Below are 13,641 nucleotides of genomic sequence, written 5' to 3'. Positions count from 1 at the left end.
TTTTTTAAAAAGCAGGGAAGGAAAGAAGGGAGGGAGGGAGGGAGGGAGGAGAGGCAACTTGGTTGGAAATGCCCCAGTTCAAAGGAGAAAGCAATTTTGTGTTCTGTTTTGCCACAGACAGAACTTTGTTGGCAATCCAAATTAACACTGGTATTCTTGAATTGTGAGCTCTTAGGAAAGTATCCCCTCCTTGTGTGTTGCTAACAGCCATTTCCAGTGGGGAAAATAGGACAAAGCAGAGGGGGGGGGAATATTTTCCTTTGCTATATTTCCAGTCTCAGTTAGACCAAGGCACGGTCCCTACAAGAGAGCCCTTTTAAGGATTATGTATTAATAGAAAAGCAACTAAGCTACCTTTGTTCCTAAATGCTAAAGCTGTTGCACATAAAAAACGGAGGAGCTCTGATCAACTATCACAGCCATCATTTTAACAGCTTTGATGTACTGTTGTCTGTGGATGCCCCCACTAAATGCAAGCATGTATTGTGTAGTGGGTCCGACGCAAGGAAGAGACGCCAGCCGGTGTGTGAGTTCAGCTCTTTATTGGAAGGGGGTAGTGAACTCGGGACTGAAGGTTACCTGGCCTCCTTAAATACCCAGCCAGGTAAGTGGACAGCCAATGGGGTTGGCCCTAGGTTTCCCACCGAAACTGGGTTTCCCGCCGAAAACCATTCAGGCCAACGCCCCCTGGTGGCTGTTGCTATGCAGGTGCCTGCATACATAACACCCCTCCCCCCTTAGAGAAGAACCACATAACAATAACAACTTGCAACTACTACAACTATGTATACTGAGTCAACACTAATAATAAAAAACAACGATGTCACTGCATGGGGGTCACTTGCACACATAGTCCGACAGGTAGGCAGGTGTCCTGTGCAGGCGGTTGGATCGTCTGGGTGTGGTTTGGCCCTGGACTTGGACCGTGGGTTCTTGAGGCCTTTGTGCAGGGCTGCAAGGAGCCGGGATTAGGAAACCCTCCTCCTCTGGTCCCTGCTCTGTGTCGTTCCCGGCTGGGTTGACCTCTCCTGGAGTGTGGTTCTCCTGTTGGGCGTGTGTGATGCGCTCAGGGACCTGTGTGATGCGCTCAGGGACTCTTCCTCTGAGCTGATCGATGTGTCGCCTTATGTGTCTGTCCCCCTCCACCCCCACAATGTACGAGAGGGGTCCTGTTTTCTCAACCACTGTCCCGGGAACCCATGGATGTCCAGCCCCATAGTTCCTTGCCCAGACCAGGTCCCCCATGTTGAGAACCCTGTGTGTGGGTGATGATGGCAATGGTGATGCTGGTGATGCTGGTGATGATGGCCTTCTGCTCTCGGCTGCTACCTGGTCTGGGTGTAAACGGTCCAGCTTGGTGATTAGGCGCCGTCCCCATCGCAGTTCTGCTGGGCTCTTCCCGATAGCCACGCATGGTGTTGTGTGTTGGGTGAGTAAGAATTTCGCCAGTCTGTGATGCCAGTCCCCGCTGATGATGCGCCGGAGTGCGTCTTTGGTCGTCCTTACCATCCGTTCGGCCTGCCCGTTGGTTGATGGATGGAAGGGCGCTGAGGTGGCGTGCCTAATCCAGTTCGCCTTCAAGAACGCCTGGAAATCAGTAGCGGTAAACTGAGGCCCATTATCTGACACAATTACATCGGGGAGGCCGTGTGTGGCAAAGAGAGCTCTGAGCACCTGGATTGTCCTCCCCGAGGTCATGTTGGGAACAGGGACTACCTCTAACCACTTGGAGTGACTGTCCACCACTACTAAAAATAGTTGGCCCTGGAATGGCCCCGCATAGTCAATGTGGATGCGGGACCATGGTGTGTGTGTGGCCTCCCACCGGTGTACTGGTGCGTGTGGCATTTCTGGCCTGGATCTCTGGCACGTGTAACAGGCCTTGACCCGATTCTCAATTTCCTTGTCCAACCCCGGCCACCAGAGGTAGCTTCTAGCCAGAGCCTTCATCCTGACCACCCCCGGGTGACCTTCGTGTAAGGAATCCAATACCCTGGCCCGTAGTACGGTGGGAATGATGACCCTGCTACCCCAGAGGAGGCACCCCTTGTGTGTGGAGATCTTGTTTCCCGCCGAACGGTTTCCCGCCGAAAACCGTTCAGGCCAACGCCCCCTGGTGGCTGTTGCTATGCAGGTGCCTGCATACATAACAGCATGGGATAAACTGAGCCTGGTTTGCTGTCAGTCTTTTAAGTAGCCACAAACTACTAGCAAAAGTGGCATTTGATCACAAGGTAAGGAGGCATTGAGAAATGTTTCCCTTTTTTGCATTTGAGCATCCAAGAAGGGACAGGAAAGGAGAAAGGGAAAGAGGAAAGACAAAGAAAAAAGAAGGAAAGAGGGGAAGAGAACAAGGAAGGGAAAAGAAGGAAAGAGGGGAAGGAAGAAAAAGGAAAGGAGAATGAAGAGGGAGGGAAAAAGAAAAGGGGGAAGGAAGGAAGGAAGGAAGGAAGGAAGGAAGGAAGGAAGGAAGGAAGGAAGGAAGGAAGGAAGGAAGGAAGGAAGGAAGGAAGGAAGGAAGGAGACTACAATGAGAAGGAGGGAGGGTCTGAGGGAAGTCCTGCTTTAGCGCTTGGCCACGACCAGCCCTGCTGCCCTTTTGCCATCCCCTTCTCCCCTCCTCCTGACTCTCCTGGTGGTCTCCCATCCTGTCACTGAGGATGCTTTGGTTACAAAGCTGAGTCTCCTCACATGGAGAGGGAGTGGGCCTCACTCTGACCCATAGGACCACTTTTTGCAACCTGGCCAAGGAGAGCGAGCCAAGCAGCAGTAGCCTCAGGAGAAAGTAAGCCTACCAGGCACCCCCTTGGGGAAGGTTGGGCTAAGCTGGGCGCTTGCCCTCCACTGCCCAGGGTTCTGGGCAGCTTGCACCGCCAGGGGTCCTCCGCATGGCCTGAGAGCAAAGAAACCGCCACCGAAGAAATTAAAACCAGTACTTTTTTTCCTTTTTTATGATTTGTAAATTTTATTAGCTTATGGAATAAAATACAAAAATACAAAAGAAAATAGTAGGACACAGTGGGGAGGAAGAAGGGGGAAAAAATGAGGGGGAGAAGGGAAAAAGAAAAGGCATTGACTTCCGACTACCTCTGTTGCAGTAGAATGAAGCATTAACATCGAACCTCAATTTTTTACTTTTCCATAATAGTATAAATTAGCCATTTTTATAACAACAAATGAATCCAATCAGTAAAACCCAAAATCCCTCACCCCCCCCCTTTTTTTTTAGTCGTCAAGTTTTTGACACTGGTGGTACTCGAATATTGTCATGTCCTAAAAGTGGTACAATCTGTGAAAAGGTTGAAAAGCCCTGTTCTAGAGGAGGAAGAACTGATTGGCTCATGTTGTGTTCAGCATTTTGAATTCGGTAGAAGTGAAAATTACTGCAAATCAGCTCCAGGCTGCTTTTGAAGGATTGAGGAATAGAATCCATGGTGGTGTAGAAAGGTCCCTATTAGCAATTAATCAACTCTTTCTCTGGGCATCTCCTCTTAGCTCTGCTCTCTGAATTTCTCCACATCAGGCAGCATTTGTTTTTTTTTTTAATCACATAGTGGAAAACTCCTTTTCCCCCCCTTTCCTTTTTATGCTTCTCTGTGTACAAGAAAGATTGCTACTGCCTCATTTTTCTACAGTCCCACTTTTCAGACTTCCCTCTTTGTATGACATACGTTTCAATTTTCAGTATTCCAACCCTTAGCTAATTTCTTCCTCCCCCTGCCCTCCACATTGGTCTCTGCCTGCCATGCTACTCCATTACATCTATACTCCATAGCATTATTTTATTTTTCAGAACCTCATAGATCCATTTGCAACAAACTGCATCAAATTACAACTACTGTCACATATTCTGACAGCTCTTCAAGGTCTTAAGTCTTCCTGATCATTCATAAATCTTTTAACATGGGTGACAGGGAAAGAATGTGGAATATCCACATATAAAGCAAATGTTCTGCTACAAAGCTCTCTTTGATTGTTCTCTTGTCTTATTTTTAACTATCCATGTATATGTGCATTTCTATCCATCAGTCTCTAATTTTTCCAGCTTTATAGTTAGTCCTCGATTTAGGACCACAATTGAGCCCAACATTTCTGTTGCTACATGAGACTTTTGTAAAGTAATTTTTTGCCACATTTTACAATTATTTTTGCCACAGTTGTTAAGTGAAGCACTGCAATTGCTAAGTTAGTAACATGATCGTTAAGTGAATCTGGTCAGTTGCCAAAAGTCTGAATTTTGATAATGTGACCATTAGGATGCTGCAATGGTCATAAGTGTGAAAAATTGTTATTTTTTACAGTGATGTTGTAACTTTTAACAGTCACTAAATGAACTGTTGATGACTATCTGTATTTTTCTTTTGCTTTTTTTTCTTTCTGTCATGTCTCTCAGTTACAATAGTTACTATTCCCTTCCCTTCTACACTCTTTATTGGTGAGTGGCTTGAAGCCAGCCTACCTACCTCAGAACCCTAAAGGCATCCCAAGATGAACTTTTTATTCCAAATGGCACCAATTCTAACCTCAGACCAAGGACCTGGGTTACTTATCTTTTCCCAATTGTCTCTACCATCCTGTTTGATCCAGCGAAAGGGGCACGCTCTGGATACTGTCAGCTAAGATGTTGCCTAATGGGGTCCAAAAGAAGAGCCTTTTCTACTATGGGTCTCGCCCTTTGAAATATCATTCCCCTTGAGATTAAATTGGCCTCCATCCTTGTGCTCTTCCATAAGGACTTGAAAACTTATTTTTGTGTCCAGGACCAAGACCCTACACATGTGACATTTTTCATTTTTATTTTTTCATATGTATTTTATTGCAAACTACCTTAAGTTACCTACGTTAGATGGGAAGTTATATAAATTGAATCAATAAATTCAATCAGGAACGGCTGCATTATAAAAATCACAGCCAAGGTAAATTCAGACATGTGGAATGTCTTCTAGGAAAAGAGTTAAAAGATAAATTAAAATAATAAATAAAATGTCCTAGGTACTAATAATAACCTCCACCATTTTATGTTCAAGTATAGCAAAAATATCTAGGTAGTGGTTAGCAGTTGGGAAAATAAGTGGAAAGGAATGAGGGAATGCACTACTAAAAGTTGTTGGGTTTTATTGTTGTTGCTGTTATTGATCATCGCAGTCAGCCAGATGTTCAGACTGGATTTGGCATTTTTGTCTACCTATCGAGTCCTTACCAAGGACCTGGGATAGGCAGATGTGGATGTTTGATGGTATTACAGATATCGTCACAGGATGGAAGCAGTTCCTAGTAAGGCCACCTTTTGAAATTGACTAATGGCGAATTTATCAATGCCAATGGTGTTCAAGTGGTGCTCCAGTTGTTTTGGGATTTCACCCAAGGAGCCTATTACTATTGGTACTACCCTTGCTTGCCTTTGCCACAGTCTTTCTATTTCTATTTGTAGGTCTTTGTATTTTGTTATTTTCACTATTTTTCCTTGTTTGAGAGTAAGTGTGGCACATTTGTCCAAGCCAAACTCCATTGCAATATCTTGGCTATATATATGGACAGTGTTCAGTAGCGATCCTATTTCAGATGATGTTTTTTCATACAGCTTCAGATCATCCACGTAAAGGAGGTGGGATAGTCTGGCAGATGTTTTTGATGTTTGATAGCCATGTCCTGAGTTATCCAGTACCTATCTAATCCAACAAGCCAGCCTGGCCTGATAGATTTGGGTTTTAAAATTTTTTATTTTATTGTACTCTTACTTTATTGCTCTGTACACCGCCCTGAGTCCTCCGGGAGAAGGGCGGTATATAAAAACAAATAAATAAAATAAATAAATAAATAAATAAATAAATAAATAAATAACAAATAGTAGTAGTGATAATGAATCTCCTTGAAATATTCCTCTCTTGATATTAACCTCTTCCAGTCTTTCACCATTGACCTGCAACTATGTCTTTCATTGTGCCATCTAACTTTGCATAAATTTTCTGATGTTTCTACTGACTCCTGTTATTTCTAGGCACTGGATTATCTAGTCATGTGGCAGAGAGTCAAATGCCTTTTTGCAGTCATGTGGCAGAGAATCAAATGCCTTTTTGTAGTCAATCCATGCCACATCCAAGTTGGTCTTCCTTTTCTTGCAGTTTTCCAAGATCATTTTGTCTATTAGGAGTTGATCTTTTGTTCCTCTGCTATTGGGGTGGTTTTCTTTCTGTTTCGGTGGAAAGACATTGTTTTCAATTAGATGCTGTTGTATTGCATCAGCTACCACACCAGTTAGCAATTTGAAAGTTGTTGGTAAGCAGATAATTGGCCTGTAGTTGCCTGGTGTTGCACCTTTTGCTGGATTTTTCATTATTAGGTAAGTTTTCCCAGTTGTTAGCCACTTTTCAATTTCTCCTCCTTGTAGTATATTGTTGAACTGCTTGGCAATGAGCAGTTAGATGTTTCAACCAAAACCCATGCAGTTCATTTTCACCTGGTGCTGACCAATTTTTGATCTTCCATTCTCTTTTTTGTACCATTTTTGTTGTTATTACTAGTTCTTTCATTTCAATTTCTATTTTATTTGCATCCACCTCTTTTAACAAAGCCGCATCCTTCTTGTGTTTCTTTGGGTTATCCCATATCTGCTTCCAGAACTGCACTGTTTCTTCCTTGTCAGTTTCTCCATTGATGGATTGGTAGAAACGTTTCTGATTGGATTGTAATTGGAGGTTCTGCCTATAATTTGCAATTCGAGCTTCGTATCTACTGATTTTCCTGGCTATAGCTGTTATTTGCTGCTTTTTTATTCCAGTGCTTCCTTGATCTTCCTTGTTTCTAAATGGTATTTCTTGATTAGGTATTCTTTGGTCTTCTTTTTCTTCAGCTTCTTTTCTTTCATCTGTTCTAGCTTGCTTGCAATGTGATCTTAACTTACTGATCATATTTTCTACTTTAACCTTCCATTTTTGTGGTGCACTGTTTGTTTGTTTTTCTTCTTTGTTGATTTTGCATCCCAGGTATTCAATTATAACTGCAGCTGTGCTCTACATTAGTTGGTTTGTTTCTTGCAGTGAATTGGTGCTTATACTTGATATTGCAGTATTAGCATCTTTTAATGCTTGTGCTAGCTGATTCTTTGGAACAAGCATCAATGCAGGCAGCCTTATTCTGTTGTTTTTGTGGTGTTCTAGATGCTCAGTTATTCTTTGTTTCAATTCTTTTATTTCTTTAGGTAGAAGGCTTTGTTCTTCCTGAGGAAGAGGTGCCTGGTTTCCAAATGAGAACAGTTGTATACCTCTGCTGGATTCCTTCACTGCCAACTCCCCCTGGCTTGTATCTACATTCTGAATTACTTCTGGCAAGGCTTTGATGTCTTTGCTCTGGGTAAACCTTTGAAGTTCATCCACTTCTGTTTCTGTGAATATTTTATTTCATATTATAAATCGGCATTGATCTGCTAGTCTCTGTTCTGTTATTTCTGATTCTGGATGTTGTTCTTTCCAGAACTGGTGCATTCATTTTAGATATCCTTCATCATCATTATATTATTATTATTATTATTATTATTATTATTATTATTATTATTATTATTGTTGTTGTTGTTGTTGTTGTTGTTGTTGTTGTTGTTGTTGTTATTATTATATTGTTGCTTATGTTTTATTAGTAGTTTATCTTCTACTTTGCTTTTTGTATCTTTATTCTTTTGTTATTTCTTTTTATATTATCTGGAAAACCTTATATAATAAAAAAAACTTTAAAAAATTTTAAGGGTATGTGCAGAAACAAACAAAAACACCCCTAGAAGTTAATCAGGGCTTCGTCCTGAACTACCACTGATCCATTTAAAATCCTTTCACCTCTACTCCACACAAAGGAGAAAGGAATTAACTGCTAGCATCTCTACCCATGTTCTTGCTTTCGTTTTGTGTGCAAAACTACCCCTGTGATGTGGTATGAAAGCCACAAAGCTACTAAGCCATCTTCTCTGTTAAAGAACCTGTGAATTAATTGCATGCTCATATAGCGCAGGAATAGTCAAAGGGCGGAAGCAAAAATTCCACCTATGAGAGATCAAATTATTTACATATTCTAGATATCTGAAACTGCAGAAGAAAATATCAGCTTTGCCCCAATTTTGAATAAACTGGTATAAAGCCAAAAGAAGCATGAGTCAGTTCTCTCTTAGCCAATATTGTGAGATCTCACAGTTTTTGAACTGTTTCTAGACTGCTGAAAAGATTCTCTATAGAAGTGCCATGTGCACCGAAGTGTTACTGTTATTCAAGACTTAAGAACAGCCTGTTCGTGCTTAAAAATTGTTTCTTTCTTACTGGTTCATCTATTACAATATTAAAAAATCCTAAGCTGAAAATCAGTTTCTTCCTCCTATATTAAGTTGAAGTTTATGTTTATGTTATCTCTTTTTTTTCCTCCAATACTTTTTGGGCAAAATATCATAAGTTTCCCCAACCATGTTTTTCATCTAGCAATCTCAATGTATACATGGTTGTACTTTGACAATAAAGGTTCGTTCATTTATTGGAATAAAGCAATAGTAAAACATCTATGCAAATTGGGGCAGATAAGAAGTAAGAAGTAAGAAGGTAGAGGAAGCAGCTTCTCTGGGAATAAAAACATGGAATCTCCTTCCCTTTGCTGCTATGGTAACAACATTCAAAGGAAGCACCCTGGGAAATTCCTTATCCAAGCTCTTACAAAAGAATGGAAATACATTAGGCCAAGTTGTGTGGAGAAGCAGATTTAGAAGCTGCCTAAGCCATGTAGCACCATAGAAAATGATCCCAGTTTCTTTGGAGCCAGATATGTTATAGCAATGTGTTGGAGAATTTTTAGAATCTGAATATATTTTCTTTAGCAATTTCTGGAGGATTTGCAACCATAACAGCCTCCCTATCCCTTAGGGAGAAAGAAAGGCACATTTTGAAATAAATACATCAATTGTAGTATACAACAAAAAGTGTTGAAATAAATACATCAATTGTAGTATACAACAAAAAGTCTTTCTTGATAAAGATTGAAGCTAATTAGCCCCGCATGGGTCTGGCCTTGCAGTTTTAAAGGTGGCATTTTTCTCTCTTTCTGTTATTATGCCAAAAAAGCCTAGATAGAATTCATGTGTATTATTCTTATATGTCACTATGGGTCAAAGCAACTGTTCATCATGTGATAGTTACCTTTTATCCTAGGAACAACCTAGTGATGTTGGTTGGTCTGATGGTCAATTGTTGCCAATATCCTTCAAGTGAGCTTTCTGGCTGAAGAGAAATTTGAATCCAGGCCTCTGCAATTCAGTGCCAGTAATTTTCCCCAGACACCTCACTTTGACACTGATCCTATCTTAGAACAGACTCCCAATATCTACAAATGTTTACAGGAGGGAAGGGAGCCAACACGAACTTCCTTTCACCTCTGGGGATGAAACACAAGTGAGGTATCTCCATGGCAGTGATGGAATTACAGCCCGGGCCAGGCTTTCCTTACCTCTTGATGTTCAAGTGACTCATGAGGCTTCAGGAGGTACACATCTTTTCCATCAGAGAAAACGCCACTGAAGAAGTACAAAGAAATACGAAGAGGTTACATAAAACACTAAAGCAACTATATTTACGTTAGGAGGAAAAAATTAAGAAACAATATTCAGGCAGACATCAGTAACTTCCTTAGGACAAAGTTGCAGGTTTCTAAACAGTTGCATGCTAAGCATTTCCATGAAGCAATCATAGTAGACATTCCTTACTCTCACTCAAGGAAATAAAAACAGAATATGGACCAAGAAATGTCTATGTGCAGATTGCAACCCCTTAAGAAATAATAGGAAATATTATTATCAGGTGCTAAACTGGTCTTCAATGTAGTAGAAACCACAATTACAGCATGCTGACATCACCCCCCAAACCCACTCAGCACTGGAGTAGCAACTTTAATCTAGTTTCTGATTGATCGGAATTATTATTTTAAAAGTATTTATGATCAGAATTATTATTTTTAAATGTCTAAATTAATTCTTCATCTATAAAGGATACCAACATATCCAATAGCCAATTTTAAAAAAAATACAACACAACCACAGTGATTTTGCCTTGATGGAAACCAGGCTTTCTTTGTCATGTTTCCTTTTCCCATTTCACAAATTCCTTACTTACTGTAGGCTGTGGCAGGTAGATAAAGCCACAAAAGAGTTTGCTTCTCCACGGACATTGCCTTGATAGTAACAGTGCTCACTGGTTCCCTAAAAGAGAGGTAAAAACATCATGTTTTCTTTTATCTGCTTAAATTCTTCTAATGCAAATTGGCTTGTTTTACAAGAAGCAAAAATAAGCAACCAACTAGCAAGGACAAATCAAACCTTCCCTACCACAGCGCTATCATTCAGATTCTCTATGCTACTCCAGAAGCAAGAAGGGAGTATGTAGAAAATACTCATTGATATTATCACTCATTCAAAAGATGGGTAGAATAAAGTATGTGCAGTCAGTTTATTGGAGGATGAGAGAAATAGAGTATCCAACAGAGCTGGAAAAATGGGAACTTTTTTGAGAAAAAATAAAGAAAGAAGTTAAACTACAAGTTTAAGGACTTAAAAACTATTGGAAACAAGGAGCCAAAGCTTTATTTAGAAACTTACAAATGAACTAAGAGTCCAGATAAATTTGAAGTAAGAGTTTGGAATTAATTATTAAAAAATTTTCTCCTAGGAAAATACTTTTGTTTTTATTATTTTTTAAATGTAAGATTTTAAAAATTGGACACTAAACAAACTAGAAGCAAATAACATTACAATTAAAGGAGAAGAACACTTAAATTTGACACAAATACAGAATAGAATAGAGCAAAACATTTTAACATTGGACATATTGAAGGATATTTTTAAACAATGGACCCAAACGTTAATTTAACAATGACTGCCTCTATAAATAGACTTTATTTAAAAGATGTTATAGAAGAGGAAAAGGTTTTATCAGACAATACTGAAATCAATTTGAAAGTGGCTTTAAAAATAACAGGCTATAAGAATGAACGGAAAAAAATATGTTACATGGACATATAAAAGAAACTAGTTGACGTCTTCATAATTAAAAGGGATATACAAATAAGAAACCAAGAAAGTAAGCAAGATAAATATTTTATGAAGTTTTGAAAAATTTTATGAGAGGGAACAAAGAAAAAAATGAAAAGAAATAAACTTCTAGCACACTATTTGAAGTGATTAAACATCAGAAAGATAGAAATAAAAGGAAGAAATATACAGTTAGTTTCTTTGATCAAAGTTAAAACACATTATGTTGTTATCTCTATAACAACTAATGCACTTTTGATGATTGGGGTTGAAATGAGGTTTTAAGGATTTGGGATATAGGAAGAAAAGATCGTTTATTTTAAGAGAAGATAATAAGTTATTGGGGGTGCTGGACATATACAACCTGGGATCGAGACCCGAGTCCTGCATGACAGGTGAGCTCCCATTATTTGCCCTAGCTCCTGCCCACCTAGCAGTTTGAAAGCATGCAAATGCAAGTAGATAAAATAGGTACCACTTTGGTGGCAAGGTAACAGCATTCTCTGCGCCTCAGTATATAGTCATGATCAGAGAAATGTTTTAAGATAACATTGGGTCCCTCGGCTAAGAAACGGAGATAGGCACTGCCCCCCAAGAATCAGATATGACTGGGACAGGAGAAATCTTTACCTTTAATAAATTATTAAAATTGTTTATGCTTGTGGTAAAGAGGGGAGTCATTCTTTTCTATATATCTTTTTTCTTTAATATATTCTTATTTTTTTCTTTTCTGTTTTTCTATTTTTTTGTATCTATTTTTCCCTTTTTTAGTTTGCAGTTTTTTGTTACTATAATTTTTTAATAAAATTGCTTTGAAAATAAGCAATAAACTGAACTTGAGGCCTTCCAAAAACAAATGGTGCACTTTGCTATTGGACAATGGCTCTTCCTGGGGATAAGGTAAACAAATTTATTGACTTACATTTTGTTATATCACAGTTCTGTGAATTTTCAGTTGTATTTTTCTGGCATTAGGTTTAGTTTTTTAAGTTATTTTTAAAAGATCATACCCTTTGCTTTTTTGCATGCTACTATTTTAGATAGCTTTTTTTTCAGAACTTGCTCTAACATAATTAAAAGAAATTGTTTTTTTAAAAAAAATAAATTATCATTATTTGGATGTAACATTATTACATCAGTAGAGGTGTAAATGTAATATGTGGTTTGTCTTTTAGTATATGCTAAATAAACTTCAAATTAAATTTAATTTGTTTCATTTTATTGCTTTTTTAAATTATTATCATTAACCAAATAAATAAATACTACTACTGCTCTAATATAAAAAGTAAACAGGCATGAAAAAAGTGACAAAAAAACAGCAAAGTAAAGTGGAAGAAGAGTCCTGAAACTCGATTTCTTTGTTGTATTTTATAGAGTTACACTTACACATCTTTGTATAGCCAAAAAGAGAACAAAATTTTCAAAGCTGCCTAAAATTCGCACATACTTGAAAACATAATACTTCTCATCATAGCGGAAAAAATCTCTGCTCAGTCAGGTATGCTGTTGAGAGATCACCTCAAATCCCCTGAACACCTTTCTTATGTTCATGGCCTTTAACGTATCATAAAATCTGATCCTGACATCCATGGAAGAAAACATTTTCAAATGTTCTCTATGTATGACTGCATGACCATCTCATGTGAATGTGAACTGTTTTCTCCCATCCTGGATAATTCAGATCTTGATATTTCAGCTTTTGGGGAGATAACAGAAGAAAGGATTATCATATGTAGAGCTACAAACTACACAGACATCAGGCAGAGGACTAAGGAAATTAGCTAGTCTTCTGAAATTATGATGAAAAAGCTGAGAGGAGATTACAGAAACCAAGGCAAGAGATGACCAGAGAATAAATCAGAATGTATGCACACAGACAGACTCTCATAAGACTTTCCACCACTTTCCACTCTCCAAATACAGATTCCAGATGTTCTAGCTTTCTACCATTCAGTACCCTCCAGATATGTTGGATTATGACTGCTATCATACTCAGCACTACTTAATTTTAATAGGAACAATAGTTCAACATAGTTGGAGAGTGACAGAGGGCCGAGTGTTATCTTTCAGGAATGACTTGGTGATTTGGAATGTACAGCTCAAAGAAGCATGGTATTTAAAATGTAAAGTCAGTGTGGATAATCCTGCACTTGAACAATAACAGCAGCAATGAACAATAAACAATACTTGAAATGACATTGGCACATCAATACCCAGCTGTGCCCTCTGTGTAGAGGCATGCCTGTCTGCTGACCTTCTTTCACCTGTTTGTGTCTTTCTATGAAACAATTCACGAGTAGTCCCTGCACTGCCTATTGTGTTCAAGGTTGTTGCAGTATGACAAGCATGAGCAAGCAGCCACCTCCCTCTCATGTCTATTTATAGAAAACAGCATGGTTCAGGTTAGCTCGGAGAAGAATGGGGAAAGCCATCGCTCCTGGCAAAGCAGGGAAATAAAATGGATGGACTCGAGGATTGGCTGCAGCTGCTTGGGAGGCTGTGTGTGACCAACCACTTAGCAAGCACTTAGTATTATTGATGCTCTACTTATGAGGCTTCCTTTTGTAGGAAGAACAGGGCTATTTCTGGAACATCCA

The 13,641-nt window shown here is 39.2% G+C and overlaps 1 protein-coding gene across 1 annotated transcript in view; it reads right to left on the bottom strand.

Moving 5' to 3' along the window:
• ADAM11 (ADAM metallopeptidase domain 11) overlaps nt 1-13,641 on the bottom strand; it is a gene marked incomplete at its 3' end in the record, with an annotated part of 96,815 nt that overhangs the window by 51,289 nt on the left and 31,885 nt on the right. The window contains exons 5-6 of the mRNA XM_081344316.1: nt 10,131-10,216; nt 9,469-9,535 (exon numbers count right to left, since the gene is read on the bottom strand). Of these exons, the coding sequence (XP_081200442.1) occupies nt 9,469-9,535; nt 10,131-10,216 (153 nt within the window). The remainder of the gene's footprint in view (nt 1-9,468; nt 9,536-10,130; nt 10,217-13,641) is intronic.

Source organism: Vipera berus (assembly GCF_964194415.1).
Source record: "Vipera berus genome assembly, chromosome: Z".
Lineage (NCBI taxonomy): Eukaryota > Metazoa > Chordata > Lepidosauria > Squamata > Viperidae > Vipera > Vipera berus.
Note: the sequence above shows the minus strand (reverse complement) of the source record. Positions and strands in the feature narration are given on the sequence as shown.